Source organism: Mesitornis unicolor, unplaced genomic scaffold, assembly GCF_000695765.1.
Source record: "Mesitornis unicolor isolate BGI_N332 unplaced genomic scaffold, ASM69576v1 scaffold40983, whole genome shotgun sequence".
Taxonomy (NCBI): domain Eukaryota; kingdom Metazoa; phylum Chordata; class Aves; order Mesitornithiformes; family Mesitornithidae; genus Mesitornis; species Mesitornis unicolor.
In genome coordinates this window covers 17,979-40,515 of record NW_010177420.1, presented here as the reverse complement: position 1 = coordinate 40,515, position 22,537 = coordinate 17,979, and the positions used below count along the sequence as shown (strand labels likewise).

General features: G+C 39.8%; 1 protein-coding gene across 4 annotated transcripts in view; it reads right to left on the bottom strand.

The window, feature by feature from the left end:
- GRB2 (growth factor receptor-bound protein 2) overlaps window positions 1-22,537 on the bottom strand; it is a 45,251-nt gene that overhangs the window by 4,825 nt on the left and 17,889 nt on the right. For all 4 annotated transcript variants that reach the window (XM_010182078.1, XM_010182077.1, XM_010182079.1 and 1 more), the window contains exon 2: window positions 4,736-4,833. In XM_010182078.1, coding sequence (XP_010180380.1) covers window positions 4,736-4,833 — 98 coding nt within the window. The remainder of the gene's footprint in view (window positions 1-4,735; window positions 4,834-22,537) is intronic.

The window sequence follows — 22,537 nt, the reverse complement described above, 5'->3', positions numbered from 1 at the left end:
TTTATTACTTATGCCTCCTAAGGAGAACTCACCCATACCTTAATTCATCATTTAAAGAGCAGATATTACAGAAAATTTAAATTAATAAGGATTAAGCACAGAAATATAATTATTTTAGCAGGTAGGAATCTTAAAAAAAAGGTAGTATTTGCAAAATGCAAGGGAAACACTGGGAGTTCACTCACAGGTGTCTCTTCAGAAACATCACAGCTCTAAAAGCAAGACCCTGTCTATGGATTGAACCATCCTGCACAAGTAGAAAGTGCATTTTGTATCAAACCCAATTTCTTCTAGTCTCTTTTAGATCAGGTGGTAAGACGCGGCTACTTCAGCAGCGAGAATGAGCAGTTTCATTCAGCAGCTGACTGTTCCTGCAGCCCAGAGTCCAATCTTTCTGACCTCTGCCAGAGCACTACGGTCAAAGTCAGCTATCGTGTGTCAGAAAGCCAATCCAGGGCATGCAAATCAGTTCTAGGAAAGATGCTGATAATACTTGTTTCAGTAGCCTATTTGCTTGCTTTCTCCTTCAGTCAGGACAACCTAGCAGTTTTTACACAAGAAGTCACATGAAATAGCTGCACCATCAAGCCACATCTGAAATTCTTGACAGCTGCATAGAAGTCAAAGACACAGACTGACCACGTCCACGACACCAAGGGTGAGCGTACCCCAGGAAACCAATCATCAGCACTGACCAACAACCCCTGGTCATGGGATTTTTAACCACATTTACATTTACACTTCAGACTAATCCAAGATTAAAAGCAAACCAGGGCTAAGTGGTAGGTCACATGGTGTGGGAAAAGCAGAACCATCTTCACAACCAAAAAATACAGCTTTCGGTTCTGAGTAACAGATCACACAGGATAGAAGCACTTACCACAGCCTAGAACCATGCAGATGATTGACCTTAAAGAAGAACATTTAATAACAAGGGCTCCAGTCACAAAGTTTACTTTCTACAGAGAAGGTTTTAGTTCAGCAAAAAGTTGCAGAACCATCCCTGGAAAAGAGCTTTTAAGAGAAGTCGAAGCATCCATGAAATCAAAGTCACCAGATGTCCCTCTCTAAGCAGCAGCTATTTCTGGAGGTGAAGGAGAACCGATTACTTCATTACCAGACTCTCTAGCTACTAGCAGCCCTCACTCCTACTGACTTCAGTATCTGCTCACCATACCCAAAAACACATCCCTGCATTATATCAAGGATGATGAGTCCACAGATATATTTCTACTACATGCAACATGACATCCTCCTTGGAAAGAGTATTCACTCCACTTAGCTATGCAGCTCCATTATGAAAAGCATTTTGGCACTGAAAGTGATACATCATGTTTACAAACTCGGTTTCCATGATCACCTATAGATATCTTTTACTTGTTGTGGACTTTTTATCCCCTGGAATGAAAAGGAAAAGTTTTCTCCCACCACAATCCTATTTCCAGTGATAAACTTCATGGCATTTAGTACTTTCCTGGTGGTTTAGCATCTGCACTGCTTTTCAGCACCCAAGGTGGTGGCAGAGACAGCATAGAGAGCATCTACCTGTCTCTCACTGCACTCTGCTGCCTTCAAAAAAATCAACAACAGAAACCATTATGTGAAACTCCTTCAGAATTCAAAGGTAGTATTTTGTTTCCTGGGCTTTTGACTCAATTTTCAGAAAGATAAGGAAGTCTTGAATTTTGCATCTATCAAATGTTATATAAAGCAAGCTTTATATTATGGGTTTAGACATCTTGCCACAGTTCTTGTCTACAAAGTGTTTTAATTCTGTCTAGTTCTCAAGTAATTCTCAGTTACTCGCATATTACTTGAAAATGAAAGCCCAATTTAAAAACAAAACAAAACCAAAACACCTCACCCTACTCTGTCAAATAGAAGGAAAGCCTGAAAAAGCTCAACAGAACTTCTGTAGCCCTTCCAAAAGCCCCAGAACTATACCCTATTTCCCCCTTAAATTTTACTGAATCACTACAAAGTGTACAATTTGATTAAAGGAAGTTACACTTCCAAAGTAACAGTATAAAATTTTTGAAGTTTTCTGCCAGCTGTTTCTAGGGCATTTCACTTTAAGTAGAAAGACTTGAATAAAAAAATTCACAATTCTTGAACTCCCTTGCAGTTTTATAACTTCACTACCACTTTAGCCATTCAGAGTAAAAGGAGCTTGAATTCTAAACAAAGTTTAAAAGAAATCCCCATAGATGAAAGGAAAAGTTATTTTGAAGGACTAGCATCTACTTAAGAACATACTTGTAAAGCATCAGAAGCGTTGTGCATATATGAATCATTGCTACAGAATGAATGAAAAGTTAATAAAAATCACAGCATGTCCTGGCCATTTTTTTTTGCCTAATTCTCTTGGACATTCCCCCAGTTTCCCTGCCGAAGGGCTAAGCTTGATAACGCTTGTCTCCAACCAGCTTTGTAACACAGGCGAAACTCATCCAGTCAGCACTGCAAAACCAAATCCCAGCATTACTGCTGATGCTGCACAGCTAGAGGGAGATGCACTAACTGGCACAACACGAAGTTCACATCGCGTTTAGACTCACTCCAATTGGCAGTCTGGCAATTCTTCTGGCTTTACTTCGCACAACCACTTAGCTTGGCTGATTTCCTCCACGCAAGTTACAATAATGCAAAGTGAGACTTGAGCAAGATCTTCAAGAAGAGCTGATTATGAACTTGAGATACATGCACCATGAGTCTGATCCAGGCCATTTCATAAAGAGCAAATTATTCTCCTGCCACAGTTAAAGACAGAAAGGTGGTCCTGCCACTGAACTGCACTGTAGTGCCTTCCCAAGAGGGCTCCCTGCCCACAGTTCCCCACAGCTCTTCTCTGAGTATCATGCCTATGGCTACTTACATCTTTGCTTTGTTAATTAGTGTGGTAACTCAGATTAACCCTTCAGAGCGCAGGTGACTCAGCCACTGACCGAGAGGCACCACATTTTCCTTTCAGCTTCATTTGCTACTAGTTACAAAGCAAATGGTAAGATTTGCAAAATGCAAGCAAGAAAAAAAAACACCCTGTATTTAAAACTACCTGTGGGGCTGGAGGATTTAAGTCTCAGATCCTAGGACAAGATTTAAAGCCATTTTCAGTTGCTTTCTTTCCAAATCCTCTTGAAAAGCTCTGGTGCCACCATTTCACAACATGATTTGATACTAGACTGACAAAAGGAACATGCTCTGTCTCACATCTCATCAGCTGCCTGCAATTTGCTTTTTGTATGACCTGTATGACTACTTAAAAGTGTTCTGCATTACAGCTAAGCTAACATTATGCTATAAAAACTTTTGCATAATTTCCCAGGGTTGTTAATGCACTAGTTAAGACTCCCAGCATTGCTGACACAGGGACCTAACTCCATCCAGCTGCCATCAGCAGTTTAAACATCTTCAGAAAAGGTCAAATAAACTATGCTTAAAAAACACTACCAAATTCACCCACTTGCAGGCTCAGATGTTGTTCATTCTCTTTTGATATCAAAAAGTTAAAAGCTGACAGCTCTATCCCTCTAAAGCAAAATACCATGGAATATTATAGAGCTGATCATCGTCATCACAGGAGACATCAACGCAGTGTAACTCAAATGCCTACAAACTTATGAGAAGACATATGATGATTCAAATCAATGACAGAGAGAAATCGCCATGCACATTTGTGATGTGCAGGGGACTAGCACAATCAGGGTAAACCAGACATGTTACTGCAGCAGACAAGGCTTTAAACAACTTCAGAATTGCCTTGTGCATCCTTCCTTCATTTCCCACTTGGCTGCACTGAAGCAGTATACCATCTCCCCTTCCTGGGACACAGCACCTCAGAAGCTTCCTTCTACTAGTTCAAAAGAGCCTTTAGAAAAAAAACTTCTGATTGAATGGAAGTGCATTGTTTTAATGATATAGTTACAGCCAACAATTAATAAGTCAGTTTTTGTAGACAACTGAAACACTACAGCTCCTTGTAAAAAGCCTGATTATAGGTGTTGGTGCTCCTTCTTAAAACCTTTTCTCCCTTGGAATCCGTTACCCAGAGCTTGCTGTTCTCTTGTTCAGATGTTGAAGGTTCTCAAAGGTTTGTAGAACTAGAATTCAGCAGAAATACATGTCAAGACAGGCTACTAGTTTCATATGCTAGAGTCTTTATATCTAAGAGAAATGTTCAAGGTAGTTACTCAAATACAGTTCTCTGGAGCTGCAAAACAATGCAACCAGACTTGTATGACAGTACACGCTCTCTGAGTTTGGCCTGTTTTGAGGAAGGTGTTGGACCAGATCACTGTTAGAGGTCCTGTTCAGCCTAAACAGCTGTGATTCTACACTCAGGATGTGACACAGACATACTAAGAGTTCAGCTCCAGATATCCTCAAACATTTTTCTGGTGAGTTCTGAATGCCGCAATTTTTACTCTTAATCTGCTATGCTAAGTAAAACAGAGAATCATCACAAGAATGTAGTCAGTTTTTTTTCTTGGGGCTCACTACTAAAGAGCTTTCTGCTGGTTTATGCCTGTTTGCCCCAAGGTCAGTCTGCCTGACCCTATAGCAAAACACTAGACCAACTACCAGAAAAGCTTCCAAAAATACCCTGCTATATAGCTGTGAAACGAATTACAGAAAACATTACAGCCAGAGATACAACTCAACAGTCAATCTTTCTTCTGTTTGAGAGGATGCACTAAATAAGAGCAAGGGACCCTAACACCAAAGATCTACTTACGGATGTGGTTTCATTTCTATGTAGTTCTTGGGAATGAAGCCGTCTTTTCCATTGAGTTCTGCCTTGTACCAATTCTGATCGCATTCTTCATTCAAAACCTGAAGAAAGCAAAGAAAAAAAACAAGCTTACCACACTTAAAGATACAGCAAAACTGATGAAGGCACTGGCTTATTCTTCCCATTCTTGTTTCAAAGGCTGCTCTCTCAAACTATGAAAAATGCTGCTAGTCATCCTGCTCCACTGCATCTCGTGAGTGTTCACAAGTGTGGTGAACAAAATGCTGGATGAGTAATTTAGAATATCCAAAGGATTTTATTGCCAAAATCCCATGCTTTAGTAAGAAAGTCCACAGGTACTTTTAGTAACATAACTACAGTGAGATCTGTGCCGAAGATTAAGTTGGCTGTCACCAGCACAAAATGTTGTCCAAAATCTGCAATTCAAGAAACTCTGATTCTTTATCACTTCTAATGATCACTTGTTCCTGAATTCAGCAGTTGCACACTGGATATGTTAAAGATTCTAGGCAACATTTATATTGTGGAGAATTTTACCAAAACTCTCCCTCATGACAACAGGAGCGCAGGCCCAGCTGCAGATGCAACTGGTGGTTTCAGCAGGTTTTGCTGATGCAAGTTCAAACCAGGTTAAATTAGACGGCAGAAACCGTGACTGGTCTGTTGAGCGTTTTTTATGTTAATAGAGCAAGTTAAACAGATACAAACAGCAAATGTTGATCAACAAAGTTTTCGTTTGTGGGGGTTTTTGTTGTTGTTTTTAAAAGGATATTTTTCTTATTGTAATTATCCTAAAATGAATGAAAGATCAGAAGCCACAGAAGAGGAGCCACACGAACAGGTAGCTTTAAAAAAAGCACAAATTGATACTTCAAAGCACACTTGCTCTAAAAACTTTGCTGCTTTATTTTTCATTGAATTTGTCAGTTGGAACAGGGCAATATACACGCCTGGTACACTGACTGAAAGTAGTCTCTCCAATAAAGTAGTGGTATGTTCTGTAGATAAAGCCATACTAGAACTTTAAACAACATTTCCTCAAAAAAATTTTCCTTGGTTTTGGAAGTAAACATCGCACAGAGCCTCCCCCCCTCCCCCTTTAATATATAGCACCACAACAACATTTTTTTTCCCCAGAACTTCAATTCTTTCTTTCTCAGCTTTCTGAGGTTCTTTTTTGAACTCTGTGACAACGGCCCACAAAAAGCTGGATCTGAGTTCAAAAAAAAAGACAGATAAATATCCTTAAAGCCTCAAGTCACAGAAGTATCACATGATTAGTGTTGCTGAGTGAGGGGAGATTAGGAAATGCAAAGAGACATCATGAATGAAGATCTAGAGATCACAGACTACAACACACGCAGTTATGGTGAAGATATCCATCAAACGACCAGAATGTTCGTAAGCAATTATCGCTGTTTCCGTCTTTTTTCTTTTCTATTTCACTAGGTTTCTCTTTTGGAAGGGTGATGAGAGGAAATAAAAAAAAAAAAAGAAAAGCAGACAAGTGCAAATGCAGGCCTTAAAATTCCTATAGCTGATGGGAATGCTTCAGAAAATTAAACTCTGAAGGTCAATTTTTGCTGCCTTTCAAAAACACGTGACATATCAATTCCCAATCTGTTGCGCTGCTGACTGCTGCACATAAAAGAGAAAAACCTCAACACCGACTGAAATGAAACCTCGTAAAGCAAGAAGAGAACAGAATCTCCTCAGTGAAGGTGATATGCACCTCTATGGCCTAGTTCAGGATATTTTCAGTTGAAGAGACTTTAATACATAAGAGATTCTAAGTACTATTATATGAATACAAATATTCAAGGTATCTTTTGTGCAGTTACTACTTTGAGCTTCCATTTATTTATTTACAAGCATCATTTTAGCATGTGTTACAGTTCAGCCATTTAGCAAGGACAATCTGAGCACAGGTCATGAGCAGTTCAAGTGTGGCTCTGTTACAGGCTGTGAGGTAAAAGCCTGCACACGGAGAGCTGACGCAGCTCAGCTGATGTCTGCTGAACTGCCTTTAAGCAAGAAAACAGCACTCATCTCTCACAACCACTGTACTGACTGCGAGACGGCGTTCTGTGCACAACCTGATTCAACTCCAGAATCTGAAATACAGGTAGATGACACTAGCAGGCAGCTCTGGGATGCTGAGCAGGGAAGATGGAGATTAAAAACAGCTCTGTAAGAAAGTGAATTGCATAGAGATCAGGGAGACAGAGGGCACAGGTTGAAGCCCAGATCTACATCTCAGTTATGCAAAGACTTTGACGCATAGCTTGAATGCCCAGGAAGTTTGGTTGTTATGTACCTCAGCCACCATCGCTAGAGTGATTTACAGTACAACAGAACACAAACAATACACATTTTGAAGTGGTTTCTAATAAACCAAATCTCATGCAATAGCGTGCATTCCTTTATCAACGACTGCACAGATCGAACCTTTGATAAGATGGCGCACTGTAAACCCAATGCATTACCATCAGAGAGCAGTTAAGGGATATGGCAGTCTGTTCTTTTTCCAAAAATAGAAAAAAATTAATGAATTGTAGCTTCGCATGAAGGACATTACCACACATTTGTACTTTTGGCAGTAGGTATTAAAAATTATCAGAAATTCTAATGCCCAAATGGAAATTATTTTAATGAGTTTCATCTTGCTCTGAAGATACGCTAAGAGATTCGGAGGATCCAAATCACACAGGGCTTGGGGTATTCATTAACGCTTGGCCTGAAGCCAAATGCCACTGACGAAGCCTTGCTGCAGCACGCATTAAGTTTTGTGACCAGGAAAAACTCAGCTGGATAAAAGGCACAGTAAGGTAAACTGCCTACACACATGCATGTACAGCCTGTTCAGGGGACTCCTGCTGTAATAATGAATCCTCCACAGCTCCCCTCTTGAGTGGCTCTGTTTGCTCTGAGGACTTAACACCCAGACCGATGCTATCTTCATAGCCAGTTGTCCTTTCTAGGATCATTTAAACGAGCTGTCACAGCTCCATTCCCACACTGGCCAAGAGCTGAACTATCCATGCTCTACATTTATATACCAGAGGAGCTTATACACACACAGTCACCCTGTAAGCACCCCTGTTTTCCCCTTTCCAGCTCTTCCACAGACAGCAGAACATACCGCTTTCTTTACAAAGCTCCATGTTCATGTATCATGTCAAGGAGTCACCTCCACAACACAGATATCTACAAAATAACTTTTTCTGACACTGTCTCAAATAGACACTGCTGGAGCTGCTCCCAATGTTTAGTCAAGCAAAAAAGACTTCTACTGAAGTACCTAAAATTCAGGACAGCTTTGCAGTCATGTGCACAAGGCTGGAATTCTGGTGGCTGCTCTGAAGGCAAGTAGCTATTACTATGACAACTGCAGTCATGTAAAATTTCAGCTCTCAAAAAAACTTACACCGCTGACATCCATTACTGACCCACAGCTAAAACGTAACTTGGGAACCCATATTCAAAGTCTCTGCACTGGGGTATCTGGCTTAGATGTTCACACTTGACATTGTGCTCTCTTCTTTTAAATCATAAATCCATTGAAATGAAGGAACTGACTTCATGCAACAAAACCACTTAGCTACAAAACAATTTTGAGTAAAGCATCCAGTAAATCCATCTGTCCCATACCTCCAACTGGACTCCAGGAGATTTCCCAGATAAGGATTATTATTTAAATTTATTGTCCGGATACTTAAAACTTACTTTTTTTATAAGAAAAATAAAGACTCATAACTGAACTATCATAAGATCTCCCCAAACTTATCAAAACTGTAAAATTTAGTTTAAGTACTGCATATATAACTGGATTTTGCTTTGAAAATTTCCCCAAGTACCAATAAATACAGATAAATTAAGCAACAAAATGAAACAAAGATTCACAGACACCCTTCAGAGACTGTAAAAAAAATACATGTATCTAAAAGGCACAAACACTTATTTATCTCAACAACTGTTAAAAACTGCTGCTCTCTGTATAGGTCAAACATAAAGCATTCCTTTGCAGCCAATCCCCATGTCTGCTACAGATCTAATCAAGTCTATGCCAGAGTGACTCTTCCTTTCACACTGGGGCATCTGTGCCTGAGAGGAGGAAGAAGGAAGGATATTTTTAGCCACCACATTTGAACACACACTGCCATGTGATGTCCTAAGCTGTAGTCAGCCCTGGTTTACGGTAATAGTGGCTCAATTGCTGCCCAGCACTTTCCTAGTTTGATAATAGATCTGTTATCAACAAAAAAAACCCATCTGTTCCCATGGAAACAGAGAAGAGGCACACGATAAGGAGGTCACCCATCAAGTTTTAGCTGGAACAGCTCACACACAGCGAGCATTCCCAGCCATTTTCAATCCCATACCTGGCAAGTATCTCTAAGCACAGCTTTTCCACCCTTGTGTATTGTTGCACATCAGTCTTGATCCTCTCAAAACCAAACAACTTTCAGGAACACACAGGCATGAGCAGATCTGGCATCTTGACTCTCGAGCTGAGTCCCATATGCCAACATGAAACTAAACATAAGGCTTCAAACATACTTACACGCTTGAAAATTTAGCCAAATTCATTAGAATGCTAGGGTTTTGGAAAGACAAAACCCAAGAAACTTGTTCAGAGAGGGCTCTGAGTTTTGGCTGAACCTCCTCTTTTCCCTGAACTGTAAGGTTTGGGGATTCTTGCTGCGCTAACCAAAACAGAAGGTAACACAGCTGCTCAAGTACAACCTGTTGGCTGCCAACATGGCTTTTCTCCTCAGCAAAGCTGTGCTGACACTGTCACAAAGAAAACAATGCAGTATATTAATAACACTCCTGAAGTCCCAGGAATTGATGGAAAGTGCTCATGACACTCAAACCAGGGCAGGTTAAATTTTTTAAAGTGAACCAATGATTCAAAGGCAGCAATTCTGCAACTGAATTTTTAAGCTCAGAAATTATTTGTCCCAGTGTGGAATAGCATCTGGGAGGACAGAGGTGTTTTAACACAACTTTTTATTTCAAAGAAAAATGGCTCCATTTCTGCTCTAAGAATCACAGAATCACTCGGTTGGAAAAGACCTCTGAGATCATCATGTCCAGCCGTTCCTGTTTACCACTAAACCATATCCTTAAGTACCTCATCTACCTATCTATCTAAGAAGAGAGGTACAAACTAGCTACAAAACCAGCAAGCACCCTCTGCTTCAAGGGAAGCTACACCTGGACTCAACATTCTATAGCACTTTCCTTCCCCACACCTCACTGCAAATGGCACCACAGGATATTCAAATTCACCTCTTCAGGGTATTGTAGAGCACAACTCAAGACACTGCCTGGTGACCTGCAGCTCCCTGCCTCATCCTCGTGTCACATGAAATCCCCGATCAAATGAATCCTCCTTGCTCTGGCTGCCTAACACCATCAACAGGCTGGCTGCATGGAAGAAATGGCATCTGAAGGAACCTAGGGTAATCTGCATGTTCAAATTGCATTGTAATTGTAATTCAGGTCAGGCAAAATCAGAATTTTTCTCTTCTTGGTTTACTCATCATGACACAAAGTACAGTTAATTTTAACTTCAAACATCCAATGCAAAAAGATACATTAAGGTGACTAGCTCAAGAACACACAACTGAAAAAATATTTTAGACTTTTCCTTAAATTCAATTTATCGTAATCTCACATAGGAAATGCAAAATATCCACATTTTTCAGATCAAAATCTTAACCACCAAGTTTAGACATGCTTTAAGGTTGTGAATACTTGCTCTCTAGGCGGATATAAAAAGCTGTGAAAAAGCTTAACAACCACTGAGCAAGTGTTACTGGAAACAGCCAGAGAAAGGTTGTTTCTTAAACTGTACTCAACTGCTAAGTATTATAATAGAATACCTAAATAATGCATGTAGATTGTCACATAATGCAACGATGTGTTATGGATACAGGTTTTCACTCTCACCTCAATTCTCATCACCACTATAGAAATAGTTCTTCCACCCGTATGTTTTTAAAGGCACAAAAAGAGCACAAGATACAAACTAAAAGTAAAATAAAATTTAAAAAAATCAGAACGTTTTCCCACCACGATGAATAGGAAGTACAAGGGCCCTTCCTCCCCACTCCTAAAGCAGTGCTTTTGTCAGAAGCCTTATCTGAAGTGACGATTGCTACTTCAACACCATGCACACACTGACTTTCCACATTGACAGCATTTACCACAGCAGGCCAAGAAGCCGAAAGCAGAAACCAAGAAGAGCAAATTTTGAAGCTGTTCAAATCAAAAGGTTACGTGTCTGGGTTACAGCGGGCTGCCTTTAGACATATTTTCTTCTTAAAGAAACCAAGTTATTTCCATTCATCTTGAAGGAACCTGGAAACTAGTCCAAAGTAAAACACAAGACAAAGTCGAGAGACAACAAACCAAAACTGAGAACAAAAGTCCCAGGACACAGTCACCTCAGGACCTAACCTTTTTTTTCCAAACAGTAATGTTGTCCTCCAAGTCTATTGCATAAATCTGCTCATCACTGGAGGTTTGTTCCATACAAACGTTTATAGGTAAATCCAGTATTCGTGTAACCTTCAGAAAGCACTGATGAGAAGCAGATGTGGTAGACTACAAGAAAGGATGTTACATTTAACTACGTGTGATAAAGGCAAGTTGCAATTACAATTCCATACAATATTTCACCATGCAAAACTACAAAGACACAAAGAGAGGTCAAGAAATCCATAGTAGTTCTGACTGGTAAGTACAGTACAGAACATCATAACAAAGCAAGGTCCAAAGAGAGGAACGTGGGTAGGAATTAGCATTCAAGCTTTCACGTCAAAACCACCGTGATGTTTTTGTATGTAACACAAGAGTACTTGAGGCAACTTTAAGTTAGCGGAGCTACATTCAGTTCTAGCCACAAGGACAAAACTCAGCACAGACAAACATATTCTGCTTCTCAGGCCTTGCAAGTCCTGTTCTAGTCTTCCTCACCTCCAGCACAAGCCTTCAGTTTTGAAGACTTATTTAAGATACTAGGAGAAAGAGAGAAAAAAAAACCCAAAAACAATCTAGACAAATTGTTTCCCTATCACTCACCTTTTTAGATTTACGTGGCACAAAGATGAGAGGAAAAAAACCCAGTATTTTAAAGTATATTGTAGTGAATTCCAAAATGTCTAATGGAGATCCTGGAAACAGTCAATAAAGCTCAAGGGACTTTGCAACAGGTCTCATGTTCAATGAAGTTTCCTTCTGTGTAGGAAGTTTCCACTAGCACAAACACAGAGGTAAAATGATAACAAACTCACCAGTTCCGCCTGCATTGCTTGTGAAGGATAGCGAGAGGTCAGTCTCAGCCATTACAGAATTCGCTTCAAATCACTCCTCCCACTATTACCACTCGTATAAAAAGGTTAAGCTATAGATAACACAAATTGCGCATTTTCAAGAAGAAGGTTGATGCAAAATCTCTAATATAGAAAGAATGGCAGCCTGCAGTAAAAATTAGTATTGGTGATTTTACAACCCAAACAAAAACAGCTTTGCAGAGCTGGAAGCAGCTACAGCCTAGTGTTCTAATTAGGCTTCCCTCATCTAAAAGACCACAAGTGATTCAGTAACAGCAGGGACTCGTAGAAGTGAGATTCATTTTATGTTCAGCATCTTTTATGGTGCTTAAGTGAACACTAATTCTGACTAACTTCGTAACATAAGGATGACTGTTCCACATTTGGATGTTGCAGTGAATGCACTGGCTCAACTCAGTGCTTCATCAAAATGGAGTGCAAAAAAGGAAAAAGATTGTTATCACAGCCCAAGCTGCACAGCTTGGCTTGCACACGTAGAGAGCTGAATGCTATGGGACTTGTAAGAACAGTTGCTTAAAAAGAGGAAGGGGAGTGTTGTTTTTCCCTAACAGACCAAGCATTAGTTTACAGTGACTAAAGACCAGGACCAGCCGCCTTTTATAGCTAGCTGTAGTGCTCAGGATGTTATCACGGAAACAGAAGACAAAACATCCTTCCTTAATCTCAAACCCAGTCTGCATCTAATTTGGAAGCACTGGAGAGCACAGCATTTTGTCAGTTTTCTGTTCTGCAGTGTGGATTCGTTTACTCAGGTACTAGTGGATATGGTCATTTCCTTGCAAATGAGTGTCTTTCCTCACCGAGTTTCTACTTCAAAAGTAAACAAATTAGCAGTGTTTAATTTAGGTTTAAGCAGGGTCCCAAAAGAAGAACCATCAGTGCAGAACAGGTCAAGCTCTGAAGCCTAGAGAGCACTATGCCATCCTTCCTTCTTTTTTTACTGAGGAAAGAAAACAGCCTTGAATTCTGAGTAAAAACCTGCTCTATTTGGGAAAAGTTCAAAATCCAAAACCACACCCCAACATAACCCAAATGCATACAAGCACATATGTACATAAAGAACAGGGTATATATACATAGCCTTAAGCATCTAAATGAACCCTCAATTGTGAGAAGAAAAATTCTGAAAGAACTGCTTTTACTAAGTGGTCAGAGTAAGGTCTCCTGGTTTCTATTTCTGTATCTGCTGCTAACACAAATGCTATAAATTCCAGGCCCTCTTCAAAGAGGTGCTGTTTGTAGCTATCCCTTCAAGTTTAGCAACATGGCTACCAAGCACAAAACACATCTGTTATCAGATGCTCTAGACTATTTATCCAAGTATGACCAACTACAACTTTTCAGGCCTTTAATGAAATCACAAGGCTTTTGTAAGAGCTCTTGGCATAAGCTCTAAGGGATGAGGGTCAAAAGTCACTCTACCAGAAAATAATATAAAAAAGCTATCAAGCATTCCAGTGAGAGTGCTTCACAGTTGCTCCTGAGCTTAACAGAGAAACACTGCAAAAACATCAGCAGTGGTCTTGCAGCAGTTTGCAAGCACATCAAAATCATACGTTTCTCACGCAACTTCTCTTATCGTGCTGGCTCTGCTGTCAACCATTACTTGATGGTTTGTATCAAACAGAAAAACTGAAAAAGGTAATGAAGAACAAGCAATCGCAGCATGTGCTTGTCATTCCAGCTGTGGTTGCCCTTTTAAGAGTTTTACAATACAAATGAAGCCGGTCAGAGTAAAGTGAAAAATACCCTGGGGAAATACACATGCATGACAGTCCATAAATCAGACTAGATTCATAGCTTGTGAAATCCATTCTTAATCTGCTTTGCATAACAATTTTACTTGAATACACTACAGTTCCCATTTCTATTTGCATGTGTCCTATTTTGTCCTATTATCTCTCACTAAAATGCACTGCTGGAGAATGTATTTCTCACCATCTCTAAGGAAGCAGATACACCCATCTCACAGAGACAGGGACAATTCCTGTGATTATGCACCAGAGCTAGGAGGAGAAGGTAGATGTCCTTGCCAGTTGTCCCATACATTGCCTTTAAACACATCACAGGGGTCAACACGACTACAACATTCAGTGAAGGACGAAATGCTTGCATTTCAGTGAAGAACAGGATATTGCAGCAGTAACGACCAGCCCTTAATCGTCTCATGCTTGGTACTCCAAACCTCTACAGATACAAAATCCCCAGATTTTGACAGATTCCTCTATCAAGAATGAAATATAAGAAATGCTGAAATTAAGATAGTCATGTTTAACCGTTTCAAAAGGATGTGTAGCATTGTCTCTGCTATACCTCACTGCCCAAGAAAGCAAGTCCAACGCTCCACTCCTGTACTTGCATTCTTAGTTACTGCTTTTCCCAGCACGCAAACTGAGGTAATTTACCTATCACTTTTAAGCAGATAGGAACGGTTATTTGCAGAGTGACATTAAGCAACTGCTCCATGTAAAAGGTTCTTTATTACCACCATTCTAATGCTTGTTCACAATAAAATTGCTATGATGTAAGTAAGTAATAGCAGGTTAAAGTCTGAAAGGATGCGTTAAGGAAGACAAACTGCTCATGAACAGCTGCACAATGCAGACTTTCAAAGATGACTGCAGCCACCAAAGCTGAATATCGCTCAGTTCACTTGGCATCATGCAAAAATACCACAGCATGCAAGGCAACTCTACGTCAGTGCTGGAAAAGCTGGGCAGGAAGTAAAATTATTAGTAGTGGAACAACCTGGAGTTAATCAATCTTTGATCACAAATTTAGGGTATGTGACTAGAGGGTGATTTTATAGTTGTCTTCTGGACGTAAAGCTACAGTGCTCCACAGCCAAGGCCTTACACACATCGAGTGGAAGAATTTCTTTGTATGTTGTATAGTCATTACAGCCTTGTCTACACATCTCATTATGAGATTTGCTTAAGAGCATGATACCAGTAAGATTTCAAGCAGTCTTCCACTGTGATGTTCGGGGTATTTTCAGAGGAACTGATACCCAGTGAGTTATTCCCCAGTCTGTATTGGTCCAGTTGATAATTTCTGCCTATGTATATGACAGTGTATCAATCCTTGTTGAGCATCTTCTTGTTTCTAGAATACATTTCTTAAACTAATCCAGATAGTTTTAAATTGTATCTTCAGCATGCATAAGCCCAACTCAACTAATCATAATCACAAATACTATAAGCATGCTCTATTTCATGACCCAGTTCATTATGGGAATCTTATCATACCCAAGATTATATGATGGAAAGACACTCAAGAGTCTTCAAGTGCAACAGTGAACCACTGCTACCTAAGCTTGATTGTGGTTTTCTAAGTACCTTCACAACCCTTCCTATAGTAGTTTTCACCTAAATGAGGTCTCTCTGGTTACTTATAAAAGAGGCTGCCACTTGCAGTGGACCACTAGGCTTGATAAACTTGCCAGTGTGTCTTGGGATGACAAATGACTAACATGTCTAAAGACATTATGAAAACCTCAGTCTTGATGCACTTTGAAAATCTGGAAAAAGTTGAAGAAAAAATGCACATGGCTTGCACTGACAACTGGTCTATTTGGTGAGAAGGAAGTCAGATATCAACATTAACTGCCTGCTGCAAAGCAAGCCAGAAGGAAAAGAAATGTAGATTGCCCAGAAACACTACCAAAACTCAACTACATTGCAGTGGGAAATAAAATTAGAAATGCTATCTTTTAGATCTTAAAGCACACTAAGAAAAGATACAACCCATAAACACCTTAAAGAAAAATCTCAAAGGTGTTCAAAACACAGATTGTCATTTTTTGCTTTTAAAGGAAGTAAATTAACTTGATCTGCAGTTGCTCTATCTGGTTTTGCCAGTGAAAAAGCGATCACAGCTACACAAGCAAAAGGTACAACACGAACTTTTAAAGATCAAGACAAGGGGCAGATTCCTGCTATCAGTAACATTACAGGATGGGGGGAGGAGAGAGGTGGGGAGGCTTTCAGTGCAGTTGGCATATATTTACAAGACAGAGAATCTTAAATTTCTTGCTTAAACTGGTTTTATTACAATAGTTCAATATGCATTCATTTTACAGTGCGGACAAGTTAACAGAGCAATAAAAACCTTAACTTTACTACATCTGGTTTTAAAATTTAAAGGCTTTAGGATTCTACTAGCATAGATTCTTGCATTTAATATTGATTGCTTAATATTTTATAGCATTGTAAATTTTACAGAATGTGAAACAGTCTTACTCAGCTCTTTGCCAGAAAGATATCAGGAATAATGTTTGACAACTAATACTTTATAGAACAAAGTTCCCTAGGTTCATTACACCTGATAGGTCATGTTAAAAAATATATATTTGAAAAACTATGCAACACTTCAGTCATTCAGGTATTACTGAACTTTTGTGCATTTCAGGTGCTGACTGATGGTCCTCAAAAACCAGTTAAGTTATGCCTTGACAGGTGGAACATTTATTCAACTAAACACAGAGCTACAAATCAAAATCCAGATGACTTAAGCCTGCACACAGGAATGAGGATGTTTGCAGGCATCTTTCAAAACAGTCAGTAATGAAATTGTTAATACTGATACTGCACATAACTTGACTTTACCAGTTAATTCATACTTCTGACCGTGAATTCTGACCCAGCTACAAACTCGAGGCCACCTTATCAGTTTGTAGTGGCCAGCTCTTTGGCAGCAGGGCTGTTTTGAGTTGGTTTGCGCAGTCACTGCCGTGTGGCTGCACCCTCCCACATGCACTCTGTGCAGTGGTAACAGGCACTTGTGTAGTTGAACAGATTGGGGAACTGATCTGCAAAACATAGGGAGGTGGTGTATTTTTCACCTGTCTCAGTTGACTGGTTGGCTACACAGGTAGTTATACCAGCAAGTGCAGGGTACAACTCCAGAACCGCAGCAAGTGACTGAGGAGATGGGAAGGAAAGGAATAGGGCAGGACTCCTTGAGCAGGCACTGCTGTGAAGGAAACACCTTTGTTCCTGTTTCAAAAGACACAAAAAGGCCTGCTCTACAATCCTTGCAACGAACAACCCCAAAACTTACATATGCAAGAATTATTAGTTCCACTTCCTTAAAGCTTTATCTAGGCAGAGTTAAGCCGAGTAAACCATAGCAAGAGGTGGACAGGAGTTCAAAGAGCACGTGGGTAGTCCTGCAAAGGGGCAGCAAAAAAGCCAGACTCCACAAACTGCAAGTCGGAGGAGGGGAAGTGGGGAAGCAGGAGTGAGGGACTCAGCTGAGGCTTACAGTGGTATTTGTGTCTTCTGATGATAGGGGGTAAGTGGGTAAGTGTTAAGACAGCTTTTTTCCAAGCTGTATACAAATAGAAGCTGAAACTTTTAATATAGAAGATGGAAAGAAAAGTTACCTTCAGGTCAGCCAGCCAGGTTAAGGTAAGCCTCATACTGATCCTGGCAAGAGACATCTGAAGATTTTTGCAGCATAGACATAAAGTCCCCACAGATTTCATGCATGAAACAGCTATCAAGTCCAGGGACACTTACAAGAGACACCGGTGGGCCAAACAAGTATTTTTTTTCTCCTTGTTCCATACTTTCAACAAGTGACAGCTGTTGGTCCTCCTGACAAGTTTAATTCTTTATGGGTTACATCACTGACATGCATAGCAAAAGTTCTCTCTTCCATCTAACTGCACATTGCAAAACTGCACACACAAGGAAGAGCAGGGCTTTATGACTAGTTGTTTAAAACTTGTGGTGATACTCACGTGCAAAACTCAAACCTATGACGTAGGACGTCAAGTGAGTGTTAACTGCAATATCCTTTCTGCAGCAATTGAACAAACAACATTTACTACTCTTACACACCTAAGACACATATATTTTTCTGCCAGTCCCTAGAGCATATTCTGCAATTTGCATTTGAAAGTACAGAAGAAGGAAAATCCCATGTTTCACTACCCAGAGATAGCTGCCCCAAATGTCATCACTGCTCAGTTCAGAGCCCAGCTGCAAAGGCTGATGACTTTGGTCAATGAAGCTGAAGTCAGCCATTTCCTGCTAGCACCAAAAAGGTTTTACAGCCTTAGTGATCTAAGAATAGTATTATTGCTATCTATGTCAACTGCGTTTTCCTTAACTTCAAAATGCAACTGTAACTTCCCACGCATGCATTTCAATCCCCATCCTACTGAAAGTAAAGTAAATGGTGTTGAAATCTCATTTTCAGATAAAAAATTAAAATTAATTTTTAAAAGTCTGCATAGGATTTTATGAGTAAACACTGTAAAACAATATCAGTGCTCTGGACAAGATCTGAGAATCCTTTCACAAACTGTCAGTCCATGCAAAGAAGCCATATTTCCTATTGCTGTTAGGATGGGCAACAGCAGTTGCCCTTAAAATGTGCCAGGCATACTGATGGAGAACAAAATTATATAAATGCTTGTGGGATGGAAAATACAGATCTTTATTAAGCAGACTTCACACACTGGCAGAACGGAAAAGACTAGTAAGTGATAATTAGACCAGAAAGTAGAACTTAAAGTACTGTTGAAAGAGCCTCCACTTTTCTACTATGTTATGAAAAATCAGTCCCCAATTTCAAGGCTATGTGAATCTTTCAGATGTGAGGCTTACTGCAGTTGCCTTAAACCAACAGCTAGCACAAATTAACGGTTTGTCTCATCAATGCAGATCTCCCACAACTCTGCTAGAATTTTATGCAGGAGCCTTATGGTTCCTGTTTATAGAGAGAAGCCTTTACTCACGCTGACTGCAGTCCAACTCCTGCTTTGTCAAGAATGAGGTTTGGGGGGAAAAAAGAAAAGTCCTGCATTTGCTACAGCAAGGGTTCACTGTGCTCATTTGAATTATCCTCCTCTTACAACAGAGAAGATATGACTCATATCAAAGCCACCAAGTCCTCAACGTCTTTAATTTTCCTTCCACCCCTTACAGTTCCTCACAGTTATTACTGGGGGAGTGTCACAGCAACAGCCCTTACATCACCATTTATTCCCCCTTCCTCCTCCACTGCCCCAAATGGAACAGGCATGCTATCACTCGGCCAGCTCATGCAATTCTTTATTCTTTGCAATTTCCTACCTCTCATTTGAAAAACAAATACTTCACTGTTATCTAAAAATATATTAAAACTTTGCCAGCAACTCAGCACTCAAAGCAAAACAACCATCACCACCCAGTGTGAATGCACAATAGAAGCGGCATTTTTGGTAATGTAAATTTTAAGGAGTTCTTGAGAACACCAAGAAAAATAATACAAGCTACAAAAAGAAATAACTGCTTCATAAAGGCCAAGAGAATGCTGTTCTGCCATCATAAGACTCGGCCAAAATGTATAGCCCGAGGGCAGGAACGAAGACTGCAGTTTGACAGCAGTAAAAGCACAGAGCAGCAATGCCAGCTTAGGGTACGCTGATCCAAGACTCACGCCAAAGCTGGTGTCCCCCCAGTGCAGCCAGCACAACTACTTTAAAACCAAATCAAAGACAACCTTAGCTAAAACAAACAACAAACAAAACAAACTAACCAACCAAAAACCCCACAAAACTCTAAACAAACTCCTCTCCACTGCTGGCTTTCTTCCCTGACCAGTTCATAGCACAACTCTACAAACCTCTGCACTGACACAAGAGTGACATACAAAACAGAATATTCTGTTTGTAAAGTGAAGTCATGTCCCCAAGGCAGTGACTCCACAAGTGAAGTTTGTGACAGAGCTAAGTTAAGCTTCTCTCAGTACTTTCTTCCCTCCAGCCATTCATTCTCCCTTCTGCACTTTCCATTCCCACCCTGTGCTGGCTCAAGTGTTGAAGAAGTTAGTCAAGACTAACAGGGTGAAGAAAAACAAATAACACAACAACCATAATCTGCAAGGGCTCCGTTTTCCCCAACTTGCTCAGTCCCAATGGAGCGCTCTCACATGTGAGTTTTCTATCAACAGAGCACAGGAATTAGTAACTAGAGGAAAAGCTCAAGTGGTCCCTGTACTACAATACAATGCAACCTAATTAAGAATTATACACTCAATGTACTGTAGGTAGCTGGGGCAGCAACTTAAGTTGATGTTCCAGGATCATGTTCCAGCATTGCATGCTTCTCTGCAAGCGAAGTTGGCTGTAAACAATATGTGCCATTGTACAAAGAGGACCAATTTAGGTGACCTATAAAAATGACAGAACAAACACAGGGGAAGGAGCTTCCTTTCTTCTATCCCAGCCTTGTTTGATGTACTAACACATCTTTCTCCCTTTCTTTCCTATCTTTTCCCATATCCTGCAAATGCAACATCAGGATGGGAACAGGGAAACATGCTTGATATTCAAAGATGAGCAGCAGAACAGTCAGAGCAATACACAAATGCTTTAAAGAGAGTTTCCTGCAGTATCTAGTCTAGAAGCCCATCAGTGTAGTACTGACACATCAAATATTCTATGAATCTGTTCGAACACTTTATAATAAAATAGAAATCTCTTAAAGACAGAGAATCATATTTGTTTTTTTAAGTCCCATAACCAGCAGCTGTCATTTTGCTTTTAATTTACAGGTCTGAAGAAGCAATAACACTTATTGCATAATTGGTGCCTGAAACTGTGCAGAAAAGACACAGCTTCCTCCACAAGTTTAAGACAAAGACCTCTTGTAATCCTCAAAGTCCACCTGACAACATTTGCATCAGTGTTCTCAGTAAAACGTTGTTAGCCCAGTGCAGAAGAGAGTCCCTTTCTCCACCACAGAGTAGAAAGTTAACCCCTTGCAATCAATTAAATTTGACATCTCAGTAAAAACAGCAAAGTTGTGCTGTAGATACTGAAAAGCTAGGAAATTCTGTGCTCCAGTACAGATACCCCTTCTTCATTTAAAATACACAGCTACATATTCTCCAGTATCTTGCGTTAACTTGCAATGAGATCAGAGGACACTCCATTAAATTTTATATTTTGTGTGTCAAACGTTGGACAAAACTGGTGGAAAATCCCATTTCTTTTCAGAAAAGATAGGGAAAAAAAGTAATTCTGACCTACCATGAACTACGGATCTCCAGAAGGTGCTCTTATTTTAGATTCCTGAAAGTATTAAACTGAAAACTGAATCCTTAATAACCATTACTTATTTGTTGTCACATATATAGGGGGAATTTCATCCTTTGTAACTTAAATGAGCTTATTTACTTATCATTTTAGGTAGTCTGTTTAGATAAACAACTAAGTATAGCACTCTAAGTAGGAAAGTCTTTGAGAGCTTGATTTTTTCCAGGTTGATAAAAACACTTAATCTGAAGTTTGCACAACATGCCACAACTACCTTTTCACTAATTTTTGTAGCTGTTGAAGAAAGGGTTAAACCCCGGACATTTTCAAATCTAGAGACTAAGTCTAATGAGATCAGAATAATAAGATTACCATAATCTGCCTCACACACATATCTAGGATCAACCCTAATCTCTTCATTTTGAGACAGATGGAAAAAGCATGAAATCAGAGAAAACAGGAGGCCAATTTCCTAGAATAGGCAGCTTTTCAAGGTTCACCATAGCTGTAAGTCAATATTTTGCTAGATTCGCACCTATTTCACCAATTCTAACATAACTTATTGGAAGGGAGAATTGGGCAACTCCAAATCCATACTACCTAAACAATAAGAAAAAGTAATACATCAATTTAATAATTTTAATATTGTTGCAGAATATTAAAGACTAAGTAAGAGACTAATTTACCAGAACTCTAGTCAATACCATTCCCGGATGCTTTAACTGGAAACACAGCAAGTAAAGAACCAATCATTTGAAAAACAAAGATTTCAAAACTGCACATGACTAGAGACTGCTTATTGATTTTTGCTATAAGGTGAATAATCACTGTTAAGGCAGCAATTTGCATCTGCAGCCAACTTGACACAAAGCAGCCACAGGAAGGGACAGTTTTAAGCTTGGTTTAAGACAGCATTTAAAGAGATGCAGCATAAATGACCTCTTAACTCTTCTGTTCTGCAGGATATGAGTATTGACAGGGAGAAGGGAAGCATGAAATAGCCCCAGATATACAAGATAGCTGAGAGTGATTATGGTGGCCACTATCCCGGTACCTCAGTGGAACATGGCCAAGAATCAGCAATAGGGAAACAGAGAAAAGGGGAAAAAAATGCTATATTTTAGCACTAAATAAAATCAGGAAGATGCCTCGAGATTAAATAACAGTGCTAAGGGAAACAGAGGTAAGCAAGAAATCATCCAAGGAATTAGAAACAGACTGGTAGCTATAAGAAAAATGGAAAATTATTTTTCAAGCAGCTAACAGCTCCTAACTTTTTTCCCAGAAAAAAAGCTCTACCTTGTAGGCCAGCACATGCCTCAGACTCTCTAAATCAAAGCCTGCAACATGAGACCTCAGAGGTTCGATGTGAAGTTTAGCAGCATTGGA